Here is a 23,272-nt window from a genome sequence, read left to right as displayed (position 1 = left end):
ACATAGTGTATGAAGCCTTTTCCCCTTATGCCACCAAAACAGTTCTGCCCTACTGGGACACAGACTCTGGACTGGGCTGTGACACTACCTTTGGATTCTGCATGCTGTGAAGTGCAATAGGCTTGCTCTGGTGGATCCCACTGCATGTATGTGGCTGGACCGATTAGGGAGACCATCAGGGCGCGGTATGTATTATACCTGAACAAAAAGGTCACCCAGCAAGATGACGCTGTGTTCAATTTGGATTCCTGTGTTTGAGTAGTATACAATAATGACAATGACCCACCATCTACAGCAAAGGTGTCAAACACAAGGCCCGGGGGCCAGAATCACCCCGGCAGAGACTCTAATCCGGCCTAACTGAAAAGCATTTAAAAATGTGAAGGAAGGTGCAATTGTTGCCCTTTTAACTATATGTTTATAGGTGTTACAGCTTTATTTTGACTGATGATGACCTGACACATAAGTTAAACATACATAAAAAATGAAATAATGAAAATATAGTATAGGAATTTCTTTGTGTGTGTGTGTGTTTTACAGTGGATTCACAAGATACCCTGTGTATCCACTAAACCTATGCACTGTACACATAAATACACCTTTTCTTTTTACACCCAATTTTACATCTTTATTTCTCACAATTTAAGCCCATACAATTTATTTCTTACAGTGTAAGAGTGCTGACAGACTTGTTTCATTAACTTGAGCAGCATTTCTTTACCACGTAGAAAAAAACCTGATAAATGCAGCTGAAATTGCACTTCTATTGCTCATATTAAGATATCTCAAGGATTAAATGTGTAATTAAAGACAGAAAGGGAAGTTTCACTGGTATGGCCCACTTCAAATTAAAGTGGGATGTATGTGGCTCACAATGTAAAATGAGTTTGGCATCCTTGATCTACACCAATAAAATCTGTTTTATCCATTCCATAGCAAGTTGAAATAGAATTGGCAGATTAAAACACACAGATGTAAAAATAACTGCAATCATAGTTTGCAAACACGTTTCCCTGATTTGACCGAATGCTCTTTTCTTCAAACATTGTACAAAAACACAAAGAGTTTAAAAATACATTCCTTTACACACAGAGGCTGTGTCCTATTCTATGGCTTGGCACATCTTCAGGTTTTAGTTCCTCATGTTGGCGTCCAGTACTTTTGCTCTCAGTGTGGCCAGTCGCACTTCCAGGGGTTAGACTCGGGCGGTTTCAGACACTTTCCCAACTTCTCACAGCCAGTGGGGGCCCAGTTCTATAAAACAGAGAGGTCCACACAGTAAGTACAGCAAAATGAAAGTATCAAATATATGATTGCTCTGCAGTACAATGCATTGCTGCTTTTTAAAGTCGTAACTGATCTTCACTAGGCTGAAAGCAGCAGATAATATTTGTTTCCTGTCCTGTGTCATAGTTTAACATTTTTTAAATGTTAAACTATGAATTCATATTATCCCTGTGTAACATTTTTCATCAAAAAACTTAACTGATTGAAAAACTGATTATTCTTTCCCAATACATACCATGCATAAAGTGTATTTTTCAAATACTGAAGTGGTGCCATGAAATTTTAATGTCTTCTTACTTCAAATTTACCAGTTTGACCTTGAGCGGTCGTATTACCTACTAGGTTGTGCACATTTTCTTGTGCACCATTACTCTAAAAGTAAGTCCTCATGACAAAACCATGTTAAAAAGATAAAAAAAAATGTACTTTTCCTTATGAAAAATGCAGAATAAAAAGATGCAAAAATTCAGGCTTTTAAGCATTTAAATTATCACACTTCTATCAAAGACAGGAATTGGACGCAATGTAGCATGTTTATTTGAATGACCACCAGGGGGCAGTGCCATGCCACAAATAAGGTGGGCGCTTGGGGAGACAAAGCCAGGCTGCTTTTTAAATAATACCGTTACAATAACACTGAAAGACAAAGTTCCAGACAGAAGGGGAGGATGTCATCAAATCGGTACACACTGATATGTAAAGTTAGCACACAAACAACAAAATAAAAGCTACGATTGATTCAAAGCAAGGCCAGGAGCCTTCTCTATTTTAGCTTGTTCTCCCATAGACTTTTAATTCTTTCTGGCCCTTAAAGGGTTTATCATTGTCACTTACATATGAATTTATCTGATGTATACAGCTGAGAAGAGCACCTGATCTAGTAGTCGGATTTACAACATGACAACTGATCTTAAACATGACTGTAAGAGATATATTTAGTTATATTGTGTCTCACCATCACTGCACTGTCACACATGTTGAGCTGGGGAATGCCGGGCACCAGAGTGTCTTTATGCTGCTGCACAACTGCAGATATCCTGCTCAGAGCATCCTGGTACTCCTTAGAAAGAACACTGCCAACACAATAAACAGCTGGGTATTATCGGCAGAGCACTTTCAAGTGAATGATTATCATTTTAGTTAACCAAAGCTCCAAAACTCCAAAAATGATTCATGTATATTGATGCATGACAAGGAAACATGATAAAAACTAACATGTGAAAAAATTTTGTGCTTTAAATTGAATGATTGTCAACAGAGATGCAAAGTATATTTGACTAATTGATGACATCATCTTGTAGTAATGTTACAAAGAATAAAATCAGATTTTAATATATTTAATACCAAATTTTCTTTAACAGCAATCTGAACAGTTAATCCTGAATGGAACCAGTTGTTTTATGTTCTGGACATATATTAGTACAAATGAGAAAGGCAAGGCTGCTTTTGTGTTTGAAACACACGGAATAAAGATCACCCATTTTTCTGCCTTTCTGTTCATGTATCTAGTGACAAAACATGACTGCAGCCCACGAGCGTTACTCATTATATTGGTGGGGAGACGAGCCGCAGCTTTCGATGACAAAAACAGAAACCTAAACACATAAACACACACACAGGCTGTCCACTCTTGTACCCTTTGGGAAGGCACGCTCAGCAGGATGAACTATGTAACCCCCATCACATCCCCTGTCTCTCAATTACTGTTGTTGGACACCAGTGAGCCTGGGCACCTCTGTGCATTATTATATTCAGAGTGTAAAACACAGGGGCCCTGAAGGCTTTCAAAGGAACGCTGCTCTCAATAGGACCTGTAGGGTTAATGGGCTCTGTGTGTGTGTGTTGGGGGAGTGAGCGTCTGGTGGCGTGACACAGGGATAGACAAATATCAGCAGTGCAATTACACCCCTGATACACTCGCAGGCAGCACCTGTGCCAGCCTTCCATCCTCCCTCCACTGCAAACGCAATGCTCTGATTGGCCCCTGGGGAACATGTGCATGTGTGTGAGGTGAAGTGTCAATTAGAGTAATAACCCCAGGCCCTGTCCAGCTCACACCTACCCTCCCTCTTAGATCTCCCACAGGGCAGCAAGGCTTCCTCCATCAACCAGCACCTGCTCCTTTCCTTGATACTCACTCTTTACTTCCTCCTGCAATTACTTGACTGGTAGCGCTCGCTGCAATTAGTCTCTCTCCTTGTGCGCTGCGTTTGTCATAAGCTAACTATCTATGCATTGTGACCCTAGCTGATAGGGAAAAACCAGATTGCTCCGCTGCGTTAAACATCCAGCATTCAGATTAAATTGCTTCAGCTATCTGAAATCACAAATTCTGCTTTTTGCTCGATCTCGATCAGCAAGAGGGATATTTCATTCCCCTCCTATCTGTGCCGGCTCCTGATTGTTGCGATTCATTTTGCGATAAGTGATGAAGCAGCTTAACAGAAGTAAATGTAAGGGAGATTTATCAGGCTGCTGTAAGTATTCAATTTCTCCGTGCAAGTGTGCAAAGCAAAGTAAAGCAAAGCGCGAGAAAGTTGCACGAGACACAAAGTTTTCCATTGTTTTGTCTATGCGCCAAAAATCTTACAGTGCAGAAGCTCTAAATCAAAAACTAATAATATCATTTGTTTATACCCCCTCTGCAAACAAATAATGAAAAGCCCACAGTCAGCACAGCTCATTATCATGATTATAACCCTTAGCTTACTAGTGTAGAGGCAAAATCTGGAATAATAAGCAGGCTGTATGCAAATGGAGTCTTTTGATTTATAATGTATGGCACCCAAGGGGGATGGGGGCATAGCTCAGGTGTGTCACCGCTCTGATTACTGATTCATAACACTATTGCTGGAACACATACACACAAACAACCACACAGTAGCAGAAGGTGGGGGAATTGAGGAGACAATCAGATACATCTGTCCTGCCTGCCCCTCCCCTCCACCATCTTCTCCACCCCGGTGGAAATTGAGCACTTCAGTGAGGGACTATTGATTGGGGACAGAAGAGCATGGTGGCAGGCAGCAGATGAGGCCAGACTTGAGCAAGGCTGCCTGCAGTGTTAGGGCTGGGGCTTACACCACACATGACCCGGGGGCTCTGGGGACAAAAGCCGAGGTAGGTGGTGAGGAAGTAGGATGTGTTAATCTCAGGGCACTAGGTCACAGGGACGAAGGGTAATGTGGGAGGCAGAGAGAGGCTTTGAGAGTCCAGCGTAGCCATCATCGAGTTAGGCTGATGCAAACCTGGATGGGTCTGTGTTTCATCCTGGACAGAAGGACCACCAACACAGACCCTGTCATCCTCCCCAGGCCCACATTCATTTACAATAGCAGCAAGGCGTTTTTTTTGCTCTCACAAAGCAAAATGGAAACAACTAGAACTTAAAAAAAAAGGAAATAATTCAAAAATCTCCATAATGACATGAAACTGTGCAGGAACAGAAACCGTGTACATGTGTGCGCTCTTTGCTACATCACAGCCTGCGACAGTAGTGAAGGTATGTGCACAGACAGGCCCTACATCATCTTAAGTGGCTCTTTAGGTGCTGACTAAGATTAATGATGGCCAGGCAGCCGGTCCAGCTGGGGGACCTGAGAGCACACGGACAAAACACAAGCATGCACATGTGCAGACAAACACACACACACACACACACACACACACACACACACACACACACACACACACACACACACACACACACACACGTGTGGATGGAGGAGCACAGTCCCGGCGGATGCAGAGGGACAGCAGCTGAGAGGCGACAAGTGAGATGAGATGCATAGCAGTAGGTGGAGGGAGAAGGTGCGAGAAGGGAAAACAAGTTTGGCGAAGAAGGAGAATTTATAGTGAAGATTAAAACGGATCGAAGAAGAACGGCGCGTGAACAGTGAAGAGGTCAGGCAGCTTGGCGTTGGCGGGGGCGTGACCTTGGAGACAAACTCACTAACCCCTCTGTGCAGAAGTAAAAGAATAAAATAAATGGGCAGTTTTGGTTTGTGTGGATGTGTGTGTGTGTGCACATCTAGCACTCAGCACAACACATGGCTGCATATTGATTGGTTTCTGCCTTTTTTTTTTTTATTCCTCCGAGTGAATAGCAAGGCTAAAAGGTGGGCAAACGAAAAACAGCATTAATGTTTTATCATCCAATCTCGCTCCAGAACAGAGAGGAGCACAAGCAGGAAGCAAATGAGGAGATGAGGCTAGAGCAAAAAAAAGTATGAACGGCTAAGCTGCAGAAGGCAGAAAAGAAAGGTCAGTCTAAGAGGGTTTATGACAAGAGGAGCCACAGAAAATTCTCTCCTGAAAGCATTTTGAGATTATCTTAATGTATTAGTCACTCTGTCATTTAAAAAAAAGTCTACATGGTCACATTGAACATCTCGCGCTGTCCAGGCAGAGCAGAAGACGGTGCTCATTCATCTTTTCAACCTTATTTAGTAATAGTTCAACCTTGGCCGTTTGCATCCTGTCTCCGTGATTCTTAACTCTCCTTGGAGAGGAGGCAGACCCACACAAAACACATTAAACAGAACTAGCTCTCAATTTAGACCTGAACAATTTATCTTGCAATTTTAACCTGCAGCGATGTACCAAAGGGTTGAGGGCCCGATAGTGATCTTTAAGGAGCTGTTTGCAATCACAAAGAGAAGGGTGTAATCAGGCGTGCTCTGGCTGAGTGGATCAATCCGCCGCCTTTTTCTTTTTTTCATGCTGCTAAATCTTCATTGATCTTGCACACATTCAGTACCACGGGCAAACAACCTTCTTATTCTTATCCCTGCTTTCTTCCCTTTTTTCCCCCACAGCTTTTTCCCTGTTAGCCTGCTTGACTCCCCTCTTCTCCACACCTCACCCCTGATCCTCTCTGTCCGTTTCCTGGAGATCAGCTAAAAGCAAATTTGAACTTTTTTAAGGTACTGACCTGAGAGGGAACTTTTCTCCAGGATCCCGCCCCAGGTGGAAAATGAGTGGCTGGAGTGTGTGCTCCTTCTGCTCGTGAGTAGTCACATTTGGCACCTCTTCACCCGGACAGAAGTTTATGCCCTGTAAAACATATGACACGTGTTATTAAACACACTGATCTGAGCTACAGGTAAAGTCCTTCACCTAGACTGCCTGTACTTTAATCTACCCCAGAATAAGTATTCTACAATTGATTCCATTTGTTTTAAAATCAACATTTTAAAGCAGTGGAACCTTTCCTCTGTCTATATTTTCCAGTTTATATGCCTGCTGAAGCATCAGTTCACCAAACACAAATCGATACTCGTGTGGCAGCAGCACGGCCGCTGCCGTCTGTGCTTATTCTTGTAGAAGACTAATCTATGACACAAAAAGCAGACCTGCCTGAAATACTATCCTCAATTAAACATGAAACATAATATCTGAAGAAATAGAAGAAATAGAATATTTGCTTTGGCTCGTTTTGCACCACATAAATGACACTTAAGACATCGTGAAAATATGGATCTCAGTAATGTGATTACAATTTGTCTTTAAGTTTGATGGTTAAAGATGTTTTTATGCGCTTCATCATGTCCAATTAAAAAAACAAAAAACACTGCACTAAGCTCGGCAGGAGAGATGTGAGTGTTTAGGTTTAGGCTTGCAGCCACCTGCTGCCAAGAGCTGAATGCTTAATCTCATTGTAGTATGGGTTATATGCATATTGTCTTCCAATCTGCTGTGTTATTTGTGCTCCTGTTGGTACACCGTGAAGGCTTTCTCGCAAAACAGAGAAATTTTGCTGCCTCCTCTTCATCTCTCCACGCCTTCGCTCCTGCTCCCTGACTCTATTTCTCAGGAGCCTGGCAGTGATCGCAGCCTGATTGAGTCACACTCACTCCTCCAGAACCCCCTGGAGATCTGCCTCCTCCTTTAATACACACATAAGCACACGCACGCACAAACAAACTCACACTTTTGTTTTTTTTTTTGATGAGCACAACTAATATTGAAAAAGCATTCATCTGTAAGACACTGTTGCTGCCCCCCCTCTGAGATCACTCAACGGAGCACCTCAAAATACATATAGAAGAGAGAGAAAGAGTGAGAGTGAAGATAGATACCCCCCGCCCTGCAGAGCTTCCACTGATCCAGACTTGTCCTGCCTTTTAAAGTCAACTGCTTAGAAATGCAGAAAAGAATCAGGGGGGCAAAAAAAAACATCCCAGAGGAGCAGCAAGAAAGGCCTGCTGTGTGTATCTGTCTGACTTTTTCTCTTGTAGCCAAGATATTAGAGCAAGAACTCCATATCTCACATGACATTAATGCTATGGATACAGCAAGGCTGCTTTTAAACTGGAGCACCGTGGTTGTCATTACAAGATAAGGTGCAGGAGCATCCATGGGTGGGAGCGTGGATTTTGGGGATGGGAATGAGGAAAAAGTATTTGATTTGGCTGGAATGTTTTATGTAGACTGGACAATGTTTAAATATATTCTTTCTTTCACATACTGAATATTTGACTAATCTGAACAGCAATTTAAAGAACAGAAACAGGTAAAGATAGTAAAATGTATTTGACAAAAAAAACATTTAAAAACTGTTAAAAAAAAATAATTTTTTCCTTCATACCAATCAAACCTCTCATGAACCCTCAGATCTGTGTTATGGCCATTGTAGTTGGTGATATTAAACAACTTAACTTTAAGTTGACTGGAGTATTTGCATTTGCTCTATCTTAACAAGCATCGAAACTGAGCTAAAACAGGACATTTTTGCATGTATATCAGTTGTGAGTGATTAAGAGAGCTTCAACTAACACAACAGGAGAATTTCTATGCTGGATTCATGTAAATAAATGATTGGACTACAACAAAATCCTAGTTTTACTGTCACAAAATTAATACAATCCCTGTTTAAAGGAAATCCATCCTCTTGCAAGAAGCAGCTTAGTTTTGCTGCTATAGGTGGTTTTACACCTTCTCAATAACATTTTGCTTTCACATTGTTGTGGAGGAATTTTGGTCCACTCTTATTTACAAGGTTGCTTCCATTCACTGAAGTTTGCAGCCATTCATTTATTGATTTATTAAAATTCATATATGTGAATTTATACATTTTACTGAGGTTTGAATTTTGTCTGGGCCATTACGATGCATGCACATTTGACATACTTCGGTATACAGAGGAGTGACTGCAAGGTGTCCAGGTCCAGTGGCTGCAAAACAAACCCAAATCCTCACCCCCTCCACCACCGTGCTTGACAGTTGGTATGAGGTATTTGTAATGGTAATGGCGTGATTGGTTTTCACCAAATGTGGTGCAGTGCATTATGGGTAAACATCTCCACTTTGGCGCTGTCTGTTTAATTGACATTATTCCAAACATCTTGTGGTTTGTTCAGGTTTAACATCTAAGCTGTGTTCCCATGTTCTTTTTACAGAGAAGAGACTTTCTCTCCACGGCAGGCTTTCCAAACAAACCATACTTGTTCAGCCTTTTTGTAATTGTACTGTTATGAACATTTAAGATGCTAACTAAGACCTGTAGAGTCTCAGATGTAGGTTGCAGATTTTTTGGTCTTTGAGCATTGCATGGCCTGACCTTGGGGTGAATCTGCTGGGACGTCCACTGCTGGGAAGATTGGCAGCTGTCTTAAATGTTTTCCACCTGTGAATAATCTTTCTCAGTGCAGATTGATGGACTTCAAATTGTTTGGAAATGTCCTTTTAACCCTTCCCAGATTGATTGGCAGCAATAATTGCTTCTCTATTGCTGATATCTTTCCTCCTTGGCATTGTGTTAACACTCACCAGAATGCTCAAGACGTGCAAACTGGCAAAAGTGTAATATGCTATGTGTTATTTTTCATATGTGGTTGCCTTGCTTTAAGACTTGCTAAGGACCAGATTATTTTTATTATGTCCTGATTTGTAAAACCTTTGAATTTAAAGAGGGTGTGCTTTACTGTTCTCATTCTGCAGAATGAAGGCAAAACATCTAAAAGAAACAACTCCAACCAAAACACGTTACTGACTGGAGGGAAGCTCCAAGTATGATAATTTATTTGTGCTTTTACTTGAATGAACAATAATTTCTGCTGCCTGGGGTTTGTCAGTCAATACAATAACATGATGCTATGAGGAATCACGGGAGTTATTGTCTTTTTCAACATTTCTGATGAAATGATGTGACTTGAGCTGAGTTTATTACAGTTTCATTCACACTATTTTTTATTCTAATAAATCTTTTATTTAATATAGATCAAAGGGCAACAAGTAGCATTAGCTGCAGTAACATTAACTGCTAACCTAGCATCAGATGAGTTGACTGCTTAAGCTGTTACTTGAGCTAATGTTATATCCGATGCTCAGAATAACTTAGTGAATATTTGAATTACTTTAAGCTTATTGTCACCATTATTAACAAGTGTTTACAGGTGTTAGAGTAACCAGAGAGTGTAAAATGATGTGACAGGTTCTTTTTTGAACATTGTTGGAAATATTTGGACACCATCATATGTGCTTTCATTCTTTCATTTATGAATTAGTACTTTTACTAAATTAAAGACTGATTGTGTTTTTTTCACCAGTGTGCATTAAAGTGTGTTAATGTAAAAAAAACAAATTCTAAAACTTATAATTCAAGTTTAAAGTACATCAGCTATGGCACAGCCTAATTCTTGTCAATTTCTTCAGTTTCAGTGATGCCAAGAAAGAGGTATTCCCAGTACACTTGTCTCAAAAAAATGTCCTTTTTCAGTTTTTGCCATATGAAGCATTCAGCAAGGCTACTCACAGTTGCATAGGTTACTCAGCAATCCAGATAAAAGGGAGACACAGTCACGAGAAACTATGTTTCACAATATTAACATCAATACGCTGCCTCAAAAGAATTTGATGAGAGGCATTTAAGCCTGTGAAATTTCTCATTTTCCTCATGGCTGAGCAGCACAGACTCAGCCAGGACAGAGCAACACGTCTCCCAGCCATTAACCTGTAATTTCATTCTTCTTTAGAGACACACATCTTCCTTCCTTGTTTATTTTTCAGCAAGGAGCACAAAAAAAGCCAAATTGTACTGCAGCACATTACTTACAAAGCAGCAATACACGTTTCATTTCAGTGAGGAGTGGATCTCATTGTGTATCACTATCATGAGACGGGTTAATCCTCAGTGTATATGGGGTGGGTTATCTTTAACATGAGTTTAGTAGGAATGATCAATTCCAAAGAAAGTAGAGCATTACCTTTAAAGCAGATGTATGAAAAGTGAATGTGGGCAACACAAGAAGAAACAGTTTAGGAGTTCATAATGACATCGGAGATTTGTCTTGTAGGAGCTCAACCGTCAGTCAGCGAAACAGACTAGACACGCACGTCTGTACAAAGAAGCCCGAACATGTATGTGCATGTTTTTTTTCCATTCTGTCTTTTCTCTCTCCCATGTGCACACACACACACACACATACCAATCGATAGGCAACTCACAGGCAATCAGACGCCATTATTTGTGAAGTTCCACTTCAGTTCACATGAGTTGATAAAGGAGGCTACTATTGATTCAGCGGCCCTGAAGGAGAGAGCAATTTAAGCAACCGATGGGGCATAAAACAAACTGGATCACAGGAAAGGCATAGCCATGGAGGGAGGACAGAAGGACATGTTTTTATAGATGGGCCCGGGGTAGCCAGGGAAAAAAGAAAAAGAAAAAGAAAACGCACTATACTTTAGCTTCTCAGGTGCCAGATTTCACATTTCTATTGATATTTTTAATCCGCACTGAGTTGATGTAATTATGCCTGAGCGCTATGATGCCAAAAGAACAAGCAGGTAATGACGATATGTAAATTTGGGGGGGGGGGGGGGGGGGGGGGGGGTATTTCCACTGGAGTTTGAACAAACAAGTCATCTGGTTGATGAATGATGTACATTCGCTTATGTGGGGGCTCTTCATTAATATTCATTACACTGATGTACACAGCAGTCAACTGATGAGCCGCTCTCATGATAACACCAGCAACAGCCAAAGTGTTTGTGTGTTTGAGTGCGATTAGGAGAGACAAAGGAGGAGGATGTGGCAGTGCAAATAAAGAACTGAGGAACAGAGTTGAACTGTTCAGAGGGAATCTCACCTGTCTAAACTCCTCCCATGAGTTGCTCCAGGTCCAGTAGTGTGCCTTGTATTCTCCAAGCCTCACAGCCATCAGTTCATTCCCACGGTAATAAAATATTGGCCTGAAGATGGCGAGAAGAGGCAGAAATAAAGCTCAGATTTACTTCAACTTGCATATATTAACATCAAATTGCCTTAGAAAATGTGGAGGAACGTAAACTCCCTAAAAATCACTCAGACTGTTGTGAATGTCCGTTTTTGGTCAAAATTAAGAGTCTGTCACTAGAAAAGGAGTGAATAATGGCACAGAAAGCAAAAGTTGTGGGAGCCACACAGTTTTCAAAAAATATCATCCTGATGGACACATGAACCTTTGTACAGTGTTTTTATGCATTTGTATGAAGCCCTCAAATGTCAACATTTTCATAGCATATAGCAAAAAGACATTAAGATTCATTGTAGAGGCAATTACACTCGTCAGCCACTTTATTAGGCGCACCTGCTAATCAGCCAATCACATGGCAGCAATTCAGTGTCTTTAGGCACGTAGACGTGGGCAAGACGACCTGTTCAAGTTCAAACCGGGGATCAGAATGGGGAAGAAAGGTGATTTAAGTGACTATATATTTGGCATGGTTGTTGGGGTCAGATGGTCACCAGTAGATCAGAACCTGCTGATCAACTGGGATTTTCCAACACAACCATCTCAGAATTGAAACATAAGTAATTCAAATAACCACTTGTTATCACTAAATCTGCAACAGACCTTGAAGCAGATGGTCTGCTAAAAAAAGGAAACTGAACAATAGAAGATTTCAAATACGCTGCCTGGTCTTGTGAGTCTCAATTTCTGGTGCAACATTCAGATGCAAGGGTCAGAATTTGGCATAAATAAAAAGAAAGCATTGATTTATCCAACAATTTAGACTGGTGTTGGTGTAATGTTGTAGGGGATATTTTCTTGAGGAGTTAAGGAAGAACAAAAGTGTGTGTGTGTGTGTGTGCTCACCTGTTTTTGAGTGGCTGGGAGCAGTTGAGCAAAACAGGTGTTAGGTCCAGTCCGTCTAGGATTCGATCATCAGGAGGGTTGATGCCAGCGAGAACCAGACTAGTGGTGAACAGGTCCATGACATTGGCCAACTGGAAGTTCACCTATAGACAAGAGAAGAAAATAAACGGGTCTAGTAAAATAAGATGTTCCACACACACACACACAGAGAAAAGCATGTTTGTTTGAGGACCATCCACAGAGAAATACACTACTAGAGTTTTGTCTTTTGATCGCTTGTTCACATCTTTCACGGGTTCTGAAATGTCCTCCTTGATGACTGAAGTCCTTGAAATCAAGAATGAGCTGTGGCAACATGCTAACAATGCACAGTCATGACATGCATTCGTTCCATGTGTGGTTGTGTGTACACACGCAGGAAAAGAGATGCATTTCAACAGCCTCCACTCTAACCTCTGCATGCAGGTTTATTATTACAACTCCAAAATGCTTCTCTTTCTAAATTAGTTTTGGGAGGGAAAAAAGGGGGAAAAAAGGAGGAGCAAAAAAAAAAAGAGGAAAGGAGAGGAAGTAGAGAGAGGACAAGACATTGGCGAGAAGGTGGCTGAAGCTAGAGCGAGCTGGCGTTTTATCTCCTTCTCCCAGTCCCAGTGAAAAGCGTTATTTTATTTATAAACTTTGAACTATTTTGAGATAAAATGCCATTTTTTCGCTGTCATCCTTGATCTTCTGTTCCATTCTCTCCTGAGCGAGCCTTAGAGGGAGACGGCACGCTCACAATCAGATAGCGCTATCAGCCCTCTGCAGCTGCACCGCCATGTGCCGCTGTGCTCCTATCGGCAGCCAGCACACATACAGGCGTACACACAAGCTCCTAAGCACTGAAATGAATTCCCCTTTTCTTCTGTATCCACAGAACTAGCCACAGAAAGGGCTCTGCAATGCACTCCATGATCTATCTGCACATCCAGACGCTCTTTCTCTCTTTCGTGCGCGCGTACACAAACATGGAGAGATTTGGTCCTTTATTTCATTTTTCTTTTTTTTTTTTAAGTCCCTCTAATACAGACACACACAGACCGTTAAAGAAGACAGGACAAAAGGACAAGAGGAGAAGCAGCACTGACATTTAGTTGGGAATAACTTGCGTCTCCAAAAACTGAAAGTTTAAAACTCGGACTGGTCTGACAGAGTTTATCTCACGAGTTGCCATCTTTTATTTCCTCCCTTATTAGCTCTGCTCTCTTTTGCAGTCTAAGCTGGGTTTTTTTTTTTCAAATCACCCTTTGTTCTTTTCTCTTTTGTCCCACTCTTTGCTCCCTATTAATGTCACATTCTCCTGTTTTCTCCATTGTAAGCAGTGTTTATCTGAGGAGGCAGTGCTTCTATCCCCATCTCTGCCACTCTGCCAGTGTGTCTGCAGCCTGATAACCCACCGAAGGGGATTGCGATGCTCAACGATGTTGTGGCACTGTCAGCCCACCCACCTCCCAATCTCTGTTCCTGTAGCCACCATGCAGCCCCTCACCTGCCCTCAGGCACAAGGAGAATGCTTCAGAGCACCCGTGCGCCCTCATCTCAGATCTGCTCCTTCCATCCTCCAAAATATACAGTAAGTGAATGACTAATCAAAAACATTCACCTGCACTCAGACTCGTGTCAGTTTAATTGAGTCATCACTCATATTCATTCACTGATAACAGGCTTTATTTTCTATTAATAGGCATGGAAATACCAAGCTCATGTAAATGAAGCCAATGGAAAAACCCTACAAAACCTGCGGTTCCGAGTCAATCCCCGTGGACTGCCATATTAACATCTCTAACTTTCTAGCAAAATTTAATATGTGAACAGGCTGATAACTGTATGCAGGATGTGTCTGAACTCGCCTGTTTGAACTGTATCAAGGCCTAAAGCTATGCTCCATCTACAGCCAACCAGTCTGCTGTCTATCTGCTGGGTTTAACCTCCACCAGTTCAACTCACTGAACTGGATCTCTTGACTGTTTTAATGTTTGTGCCATCTGGAGTTTTTAATGTGGTCACCTTAAGGTAACTGTTGTTGTGATTTGGCGCTCTATCAATAAAAATAAATTAAACTAAATTAAAATTCTGGTATCGCATGTTCTTTATAAATAATAATAAATAAATAAACCAAGATGACAGCAGACACAATGCTAACTGTTGAAATAGTATTTTTGTCTCCAATTCCCAAATGCTCCAAAAACTTTCTCCTGTGTTCTGTGTTGGGTCACTACAATAAACCTAATAAATCCCCCCATTTAAGAAAAGCTTGCCAGCTTGGTAATTTGTCTCCAGAATTTTGTTCAGAGGGTTTACAGACTTTTCAAAGCACCCATCAACAGAGATTTGAAAAGACTACAAAATAAAGACAGGGGGACAATCTTGTATCTGTTATCCTTCCTCCCAAGTGACACAAAGTGATAAATCCAGAGCTATAGAGCACAGAAACTCCAGCACAATAGCCTTGTCATCACATCCCTGGATATTTCAGGATCTACAGTCCCCTTTCTACTAAAACTCGAGTCAAGTCATTACAACTACACACACACACACACAGGTGTTTTAAGGTTAGAAAGCTCTCTCTCATTCAAACAAACGTGCACATATAGTTGTGTGGGAGCTAACATAAATTACACCGACATGTTCTGCACCCTTGCATGTGCATATAGAGGCACACTGGTCAATTATAACATGGCACAGGTGCAGGCAAAGCCTTACAAACGCTAAAACCATCCTGGCAGTGTGGCAGTGCTGCAATCTTTAGCACTCTTCCCCCTTTTCTCTTTTCTACACCAGCCACCTCTTTTACTTCTTCCTTGCCTCTTTCCCTCCAACCCCCCCCACCCCCTCCCGTTCCTTTATCCTGAGCGCCTGGCATATTCAGATACTGAAGTCCTCATTACGGCTCAATCCAACCTCAGCAAACACACAAACAGATTAGCCGCTTAAGACGCTCCCAATCCCCCTCTCCCTCGCTACTCTGCAGTGCTATCAGGCCCCAGCACAACCCTGTGAGATGAGCCAGGGGCAAGGCTTACTGCAGACTGCAGCCTCCGCTTGCTCCTCCACAAAATCCCTCTGCGTCACAGCCCCGTGTCACAGCTGCCCCTAATACAATTAAAAGTCATTTGCAGAACGCACAGGCTTAGGGGATCACAGTGTGGGTGGGGGGTTAAATTGGGGAATGTGAGGAGGGGGGTTTGGGGCATTAATTCCAGAAATATTTTAGGAAACAGTAGAAAAAGGCTCCCACTTGCTTTGTGGCCAAAATCACAGTCTGGCTTTCTGGAGTTCGGCTCTGTTTGACAGAAGCTGGACACAGTCGGGATTAATTGACGCCAGTGGATCAAATTGTGTATGTGTAAATAGCTAATTGATACATAAACAAAAAGCTACAATGATTGTTTGAAAGAGAGAACGAGTAAAATAATTCCTTTATACATAACTTGCTTCACATTTTCAGCTCCTGGTACAATCTGATTGGCAGAAAGTCAGGGAACAACAAAGCATAGAATAATAAGCTGTCCTCTGGGTGCCTGGACTAAGATTAGACTAGCCTCTCGAGAGCACGTGTTGTATTTTATTGTGGGGTTTTTCATGCTTTATTTGGTAAAAGCTCTAATGACTGGGGCTTTCTTACTGAGCCTTCTTTGATGTGCCCAGGCCACCAAGCAATGGCAGGCTCCCTCATGCCTCCCTCAAAGGTGGTCTCCTTCCCACAGAGGAAGGGTCCGTTGCTGCCACCTGAGGAGTCAAAAACCACAAAAACACCTGCATCAATCACACGGGACACAAAAGCGAGTCAGAATTAGATAAAAAAAAGCACTTTCTTTATGAAATAATTGCCTACTTTCATTGGGGCCAGACATAACAGCTGCACCGTTGTCTGAGGTGAAGAAGACAAAGGTATTATTGTCAATACCAAGAGTTCGCAGCCACTTCAAAATCTGACCGATGCTGTAGTCCAGCTCCATCACCGCATCGCCATAGCTGCAGCACAAAGGCAGATCACGTTTTTCACCTTGATACAATCATTTATAACCACTTGCATGACATTGTCTTTGCGTCAATAGGAGAGTCAGCAGGATAAAATGTACCGGCCTCGCTGGCTCTTCCCTAAGAAGCGTTTGGAGGCATAGACGGGTGCGTGAGTGGCATCGACTGCCCAGTAGAGGAAGAAGGGCTGCTGAGCTTTAGTTTGACGAAGTATGAAGTCAAGACCTTCCTGCAGAGGTGGAAGAATACGTCATTACACTGGGAATACAAAAGCCAGGAGACTTACTGCAGCCTCTTTCACAGCATTGCAGTTAAGGTAAGAAGAATTCTCTTTCTCACTCACTAAACACTCAAACAGTGTTTTCAAGTAAAGCAGTGCGTCAGACAAGCCTTCAATAAAACCGCCTCCAAGCAGAGAGCATGGAGTTCAGTTTTTGTTTAAACTGTTTTAGATAGAGACTCATCAGCCTTCTTAGGTATTGTTGTACTAAGGAGTCTCCAACGTGTTGTCTAGCCTGTTGAAATCAATAAAAGCAAACTGAGGAACATCTCTTGATACAATGCAAAACAGTTTCAACAGTTTCAACAAAAACACACATTCTAACTGTCATGTAGGCACAATACTGTATTGTAGTTTTAGCAGTTTATTAACACTGAAACACTGAAAACTGAGCTTGTAACCCAGGAAAAGGATGGTTACAATTAATCTAAAACGCTTTGCTAATTACATTTCAGACACTTACATTTGCATCAATTGTTCTTTATTACAAAAAGAGACAATCGTTTTGCACACAGATAAATATTTTACAGTAGATGACTGCAAATTTGCCAGTTATCCAAACAAAACTTAACAGTTACAAAAAGAAATCTGATTTTTGCTTAATGTTCACCAAGTTTTAAGACATGCTGCCTTTCACAGGACCGCCCTCTTCCAGTGATGACACACCCTTCCAACATGCAGTGTGTCTCTGCATGCTGGTTTTGATCATGTTCCAAACTGAATGGGAAGGACTGCCGCAGCAGAGATAATCAGTGCACTTCCTCTGGTTAAATTACAGTAATTATTAAAGGCCAGAATTAGGCTTTACCTGCATTCATTATTTATTTTCAATTATATGTTTTTAATTTTTTCATATTTGGGTGAGCCAAGGTAAAATTCTGTATTCTGGCAGGCAGTAACATTTTGTCCCCGCCCTATGAGAGCTGGGATAGGCTCCCAGAAGACAAAAGGTGGGTTAACAAGTTGCTAGTTTAACACAGGCAGGACCGTTCTGTCAACTGCTTTACAAAACATTGCATCAAAATGTGATGTACCTGGTATGAGTATGTCACACTGAGACAGCAACAACAGGTGATCCTTTGCTTACCATCAGGTAGATCTGTGTGAGGTTTGACTCTCCAGTCTCTCTGTCAATCTTAAAGTCCTCATAGAATCTGAAAAAAATAACAAATGTATACATTTCATTGACAACACCTTCGTCCCATCTGAATAATAGCTAAGGTCAAGCTGGCCTATTTATCGTCTGTGTTAAAAAAAGATTTAGCAGTAACCTGATTGTGTCATCAGTCTGCCTCCAAACTGACTGAAACTACTGTGGACTATGTGATTAGGAGAAAGGAAGTAAATTTCCCTCCTGTTGAGGGTGTTTGCAGGAAATTTTGGTGAAAGCCATATTTGGGAAGTGTCAGCGAAGCTGAGCAGAGGGAACTGTTATGAGGCGCTGCTGAAGCGTGGCGCGGCAAACAGAGAAGCAGTGACAGGCATCTCTTTCTTACGCTTCACTTCTTCCAGGTGTCCTCGCACACAGCCAACGCAACCTGCCGTCTCTTGAGGGCATGTGTGTGTCTCCCTGTATATGTGCCTACGTGTGTGTGTGCTTCTGTCCAGGGCCCAGGTATGCAGTGCTGATTAAACCCATGGCTAAGCGAAAAACACGCCCGGCTGCCAGTTCCAATGACCCTGAATACACATATGGCTGTTTTGGGGAAAACAAATGGGCGGAAAATGGAATACACAAGCACAGCTGGTACAAAGAAGGAAGAAGGGCGGGGGGGGAGAGACACTCAACTCATCCTGAGGAGCAGACAGCCAAACTATTCCACTGAGTCATGGGGAAGGAGATTTGTATATAGATTTTCAGCCTTGCTGTGTGTTTGTGTGTGATATTACCTGCCGAGCATCTCAGAGTTGTTGTAGACAGGGATGTTTGGTATCGACTGGTCGTTATAAGGGCCAAAGTGGCAGTTTGGTGAACCAAACCATTCATCAAAACCGTTCTTCAGAGGAAGATACTGTGGTCTGTGGCCCAGGTGCCTATAGCGACAAATAAAGTGCATTCACACACTAAGATCAGTGTAGCTGAAGATCAACCCATATGTTTTTGTATATTTACTCTTAAGCCCTAGCTATAAAGTCAGATATTCTTGCCCTGATATTTTTTTTCTAAAGGCTGAATGCAGTTTTTTTTCTGTTTGGATGCAAATACTTACAGTTCTTCACAGTATACTATGTAGACAAATTTTCACATTTTAGAGGCTTAAAACTTGACACTGTGCATCTGCTTTAATGACTAACAAAATATGATGGTGGCATCAGGAAGACTTTGTTCTCATCTTAGCTGCACAGAAAGTCTATGTAATCTTACTTAAAGAAAAGAAGAAGAAATAAGAAAATAAACACTCTTTTTTGTATATTTGCAAATATACTGCACCATATACTTCCACCAGCACTCCTTCCACAACTGATCACTGCTCTCTAAACCTTCAGAGACTTTAAAACCTGAGAAAAGATAAAGAGCTCACCATTTCCCAACTATCTTGCTGACATAGCCCTTTGTCTTCAGCAGCTGGGGTAACAAAATCTCATCCTTGGATATACCTCCTACTATGTCCTGTGGTGTGTATGCTGCAAAAAATAGATCCAGATTTAAGGTACTGAACTTTCCTTTGCTGCAACTATACTGTAAACTGCACAGTATAGATAATGCAGTGAGAAATCAGCAAGAAATTATTTGCACAATGCAAATGCACTCACTATTCCACTTTCCAAACTTCTAGGGAGACTTTTTAGACAAAAACAAAACAAAACAACTACCTTTCAATATATGTAACTAAATGGTTCTACAACCCAAGTCCCAACATGGGTATAAGACATTTAGAAAAATGTCCCGGAGCACTTTCTTTAGCATATTTGGGCTCCACTGGCACATAAATGTGGAAAGTCTCATCCCACAATGCCTGTGTCCATTTTAGATAGAAGCTTTTTATTGTAGATTTTGAAATAATGACTTAATTATTATTGTTAGTTAATAATTATTACTTCATTATTATTTAATTACTTCAGGTTTTTGTTAATATCTGTGTAAATAAGCTATTTCTTTTGTATACTTTTCGCCCTCGACTTTGTTTCTATTTATTTTATTGAGTTGTTGTTTTTCTTTTGGGATGAATAAATTATTTCTTCTTCCTCTTTGTCTCATTATTATTACATTTTGTCTAAACATGCTGTTATGTTGTGAAATAATTATCTAAGGACTGCAGCTCAAGATAGGGTGGCTGCAGTGAGCTTGTCTGGGTTTAACACCAAGCTGCAGAACTAAACCAGTGAGCAACAAGGACGAACAGCAAGAGGAAGTGAAGTACAAGTGCTGTCTTACTGTATGATCTATGCTTAAAAACTAAAATATTATATTAACAACCCCACCCGTCGCATATCTTTTAGTCTATTTTATATTGTAACTAAGAAACTCACTACAAAGTAAGCCTTTTTTTATTATTAATAATAGTTTCATATCGGACTGTATTTAAAAGATGGCTCTACCCCCTATGACATCTGTCCATTTTTGGACTCCTGATTTGAAGCCTCCAAGCTATTGGCTATTTAAACTAATGCAGTGGGCATTGGGGTGGCTCCGTGGCTCTGACTGAAAAACCAGGTGATGTAACTGATGTAAGTGGGACTTTAGGCTATAATTAACTTCAATTATTAACATTAATTATTAACATCTTCGGAACATCTGTTTTCAGCAGCAGGAAACGTTGCATCAAAGTGCAGGTCAAGTCTTAGTTCTGAGAATGTTGATATGTTCGCTTTTCTTCATTGCAACCACCACATGCTCAGTCATTCACCACTTAAACATGCAGACACACACATGCACAAATACACATACACTTGAACACAGACCTTATCTATCGCATCCAGAAAATACAATACTATCTGAAATCTTTTTACCTCCTACTAATGTAAGAAAGCTGTCCAAGAAGGCAGACCAAAGTTTCAGTTGAGGTTGTGTGTGTACCTTTTTTGTTATTAGAGTATTTGTGATTAGAACTGAAGCTATCATTTTATTTTAGTAATCGAGTAATCTATTGATTATTGTATCGATTAATCAAGTAATTGGATAAGAAATACTTTTGCTTTGTTAATGAGCAATAATAAATTGGAGGGGCTGGAGGCTAGTTTTTTGTGCTTCTCTTAACAGATGTTAATATGGTGCATGATGGTATAATTTTAATGTATTATATAAATATTAATGTATTAATATTAATTAACACAATATTTAATATTATTTCACTATCAATCTGAAAAATGTCACAAAAGTTTTGTAATTAATATGGTCTAGGTCACCTGATGCCCCCCTTTAGACTCACCCCTGTCTGCTGCAGGTATCACTGCATGGAAAATAGGACGGCTGCTGTCAGCCAACAGGAAGCTGTATAATTTAAACAGTCTGGTATCAGGCTAAGTTAACAGTTCATCTGCATATTTTAATACAAATTCTGGAGGCTTACTGCTGATTTTTCGTTGTGAAGAAAAATGGCAGTGGATGTAGCAGGTACAAAGTTTTCTCATCGGGTATTTAATAAAATATTTTCTTTAAAAATTATTTTATTTTAATATAGCGTGTAAATACACTGAATTTTTTGGAATATTTGTTATTTCTCATTAATAAGACAAAACTAGTTATCATCTTATTACCTGATGAATCCATGGAACAGTCAATAATCAATTCAAACTATCAAAAGATGCAGCCCTAGTTTAAAGTTTTTTAATATTCAGAGACTATAGCCATGTTTTATTTACAGTCTACACATCAGACAAACCTATTATGTGTTTATTTGTTATGCTATGTAAATATACCAATACTGAGGCTTTTTTCTTTCATCTTATCTGGACGCAAACATATATAATAGTTATAAGGCATTAGCAGCAGAGCCTTTTTTTAACCGTGTGTGAGGTACTGGTGAGTAACAATGTGCATTCAGTCTTTTACCACATTTATGGCTTGCTTAATCACATCAAGCTTGCTCTGTCATGGCCTCTGCCACACAGTTGCAAACATTTTGGACATGTTGGCTTCCTGCTCTAAACACAGTTAAGAAAAAAAAATGTTGCTTGCATGATCGAGACAAGTTTTCATGCTCATTTATTTTCCACACTTATCCAGACTTTGACATTGCTGAAAATGAAAATCCATAATATTGCACAGTGCTTATGAACCCTGTACAAAGACATTACCGTTTCTGGCACGGGCATTAGTAGTGTAGAAACCATTTCTGATGGGCAGCCTCCCGGTGAGAAGTGCAGCTCGAGCTGTGGAAAAATAATGATGTCATTAGACAAGTTGAGTATGCATTTTACTTTTCTGACACGCAGATAGAGTGAAACGTGCTCCAATGGAAATGGCCCACATTGAGATTATAAATGGTTTACTGTCTAGCTAGTATTTTGGATAAACTCTTAAATGCAATAAACAAATACAGTTGCCATTATAAAATGGTGCCTCCAGCGTGATGTGTACATTAGTTTATTGCGAATTTGTTTTGTGCAACTACTGACGTCCTCTTTTAGTTAATATTAACAATGCTCAGTGTGTGGACATTTGAAAAAACGTTTCTTGAGAAATGCAAGCGCATTGTCATTAAAATTACCAAACTGGTGATGTTGCAGTAACATTTATGATTTTCTGTATACTCTGTTTTGCACAACATATTTTATAATATTTAAAAAATAAATGTTCTGTGATACATGCATACTTTCAATCTGTAAATCAATTGGTCTTTCAAAATGTTAAAAATGCACAACTGATCAATTCAGTTCAGTTGTATTTATATAGACCCAAATCACAATCACCTCAAGGTGATTTTTATTGTAAGTACTTGGTGACAGTGGGAAGGAAAAACTCCCTTCTAACAGGAAGAAACCTCCAGCAGAATCAGGCTCAGGGAAGCGCAGCCATCTGGCATGACTGGTTGGGGGTTAAAGGGAGGAAGACTGGAAGGAAAGAAATTATATTATCCACTAAAACAAGAAATGTCAATGTTACATCATCTGCTGACTTACAGGGGGAGCAGAGAGGGTTGGCAGTGTAGAAGTTTGGTAGGAGCATCCCTTCAGCTGCCATGGCATCCAGATTAGGGGTTTCTTTAGAAGGCTGGCCAAACACCCCCAAGTCCCCCCAGCCCATCTGAACAGTAGAGGTAAGTTTATTACTCACTCCATACATATGCAGTCACATTTAGATTAGAGTTTACAGCCTGCTGTTTACACGAAGTAAAGGTGAATAAGTTACTTGAATAGCAGCTGCAGCCAGCACAGAACGACCCGAATAAAACCTCACAGGTTTAACGAGAAATATGCAGCTCAGCCTGTCTCTTACAGTACTGCAATCTGAGGTAAAATTGTAACTAAACATACAAACCAATAGAAGAAAGAAGAAGAGAAAAACTCACGTCATCCATGAGCATGATGATAATGTTTGGAGTTGGAGCGTTTGGTAGGTTTTTTGTCCAGGAACAACATATTATTGCTGCAAAAAAAGTTATCAGAGTTAGAGCAACCATTCTTCCCATGGCTGTGCAGAAGTCATATGAGCCTCCGCTAC

General features: G+C 40.7%; 1 protein-coding gene and 1 long non-coding RNA gene across 2 annotated transcripts; one reads left to right on the top strand and one right to left on the bottom strand.

Moving 5' to 3' along the window:
* Positions 1 to 582: 582 nt before the first annotated feature.
* On the bottom strand, positions 583 to 23,267 carry galns (galactosamine (N-acetyl)-6-sulfatase). The gene is made up of 14 exons (XM_085455715.1): positions 23,121 to 23,267; positions 22,732 to 22,855; positions 21,907 to 21,981; positions 19,191 to 19,293; positions 18,559 to 18,702; positions 17,756 to 17,822; positions 16,490 to 16,617; positions 16,243 to 16,382; positions 16,033 to 16,136; positions 12,369 to 12,511; positions 11,379 to 11,481; positions 6,221 to 6,342; positions 2,243 to 2,360; positions 583 to 1,254 (listed from the first exon to the last, which is right to left on the bottom strand). The coding sequence occupies exons 1-14, from the start codon at positions 23,238 to 23,240 to the stop codon at positions 1,168 to 1,170; spliced, it is 1,578 nt and encodes a 525-aa protein (XP_085311841.1). The 5' UTR covers positions 23,241 to 23,267; the 3' UTR covers positions 583 to 1,167.
* Positions 12,476 to 14,632, top strand: LOC146718796 (uncharacterized). The gene is made up of 3 exons (XR_014920388.1): positions 12,476 to 12,538; positions 13,730 to 13,980; positions 14,092 to 14,632. It is a non-coding gene; the product is annotated as an uncharacterized LOC146718796 (long non-coding RNA).
* Positions 23,268 to 23,272: the final 5 nt, after the last annotated feature.

The sequence above is a fragment of the Copadichromis virginalis genome, linkage group LG1 (genome assembly GCF_057382275.1).
Source record: "Copadichromis virginalis isolate Kocher_CV1m ecotype Utaka linkage group LG1, C_Virginalis_male_GT1.1, whole genome shotgun sequence".
In the NCBI taxonomy this organism is placed as follows: Eukaryota; Metazoa; Chordata; class Actinopteri; order Cichliformes; family Cichlidae; genus Copadichromis; species Copadichromis virginalis.
This window is presented reverse-complemented; position numbering and strand designations above follow the sequence as displayed.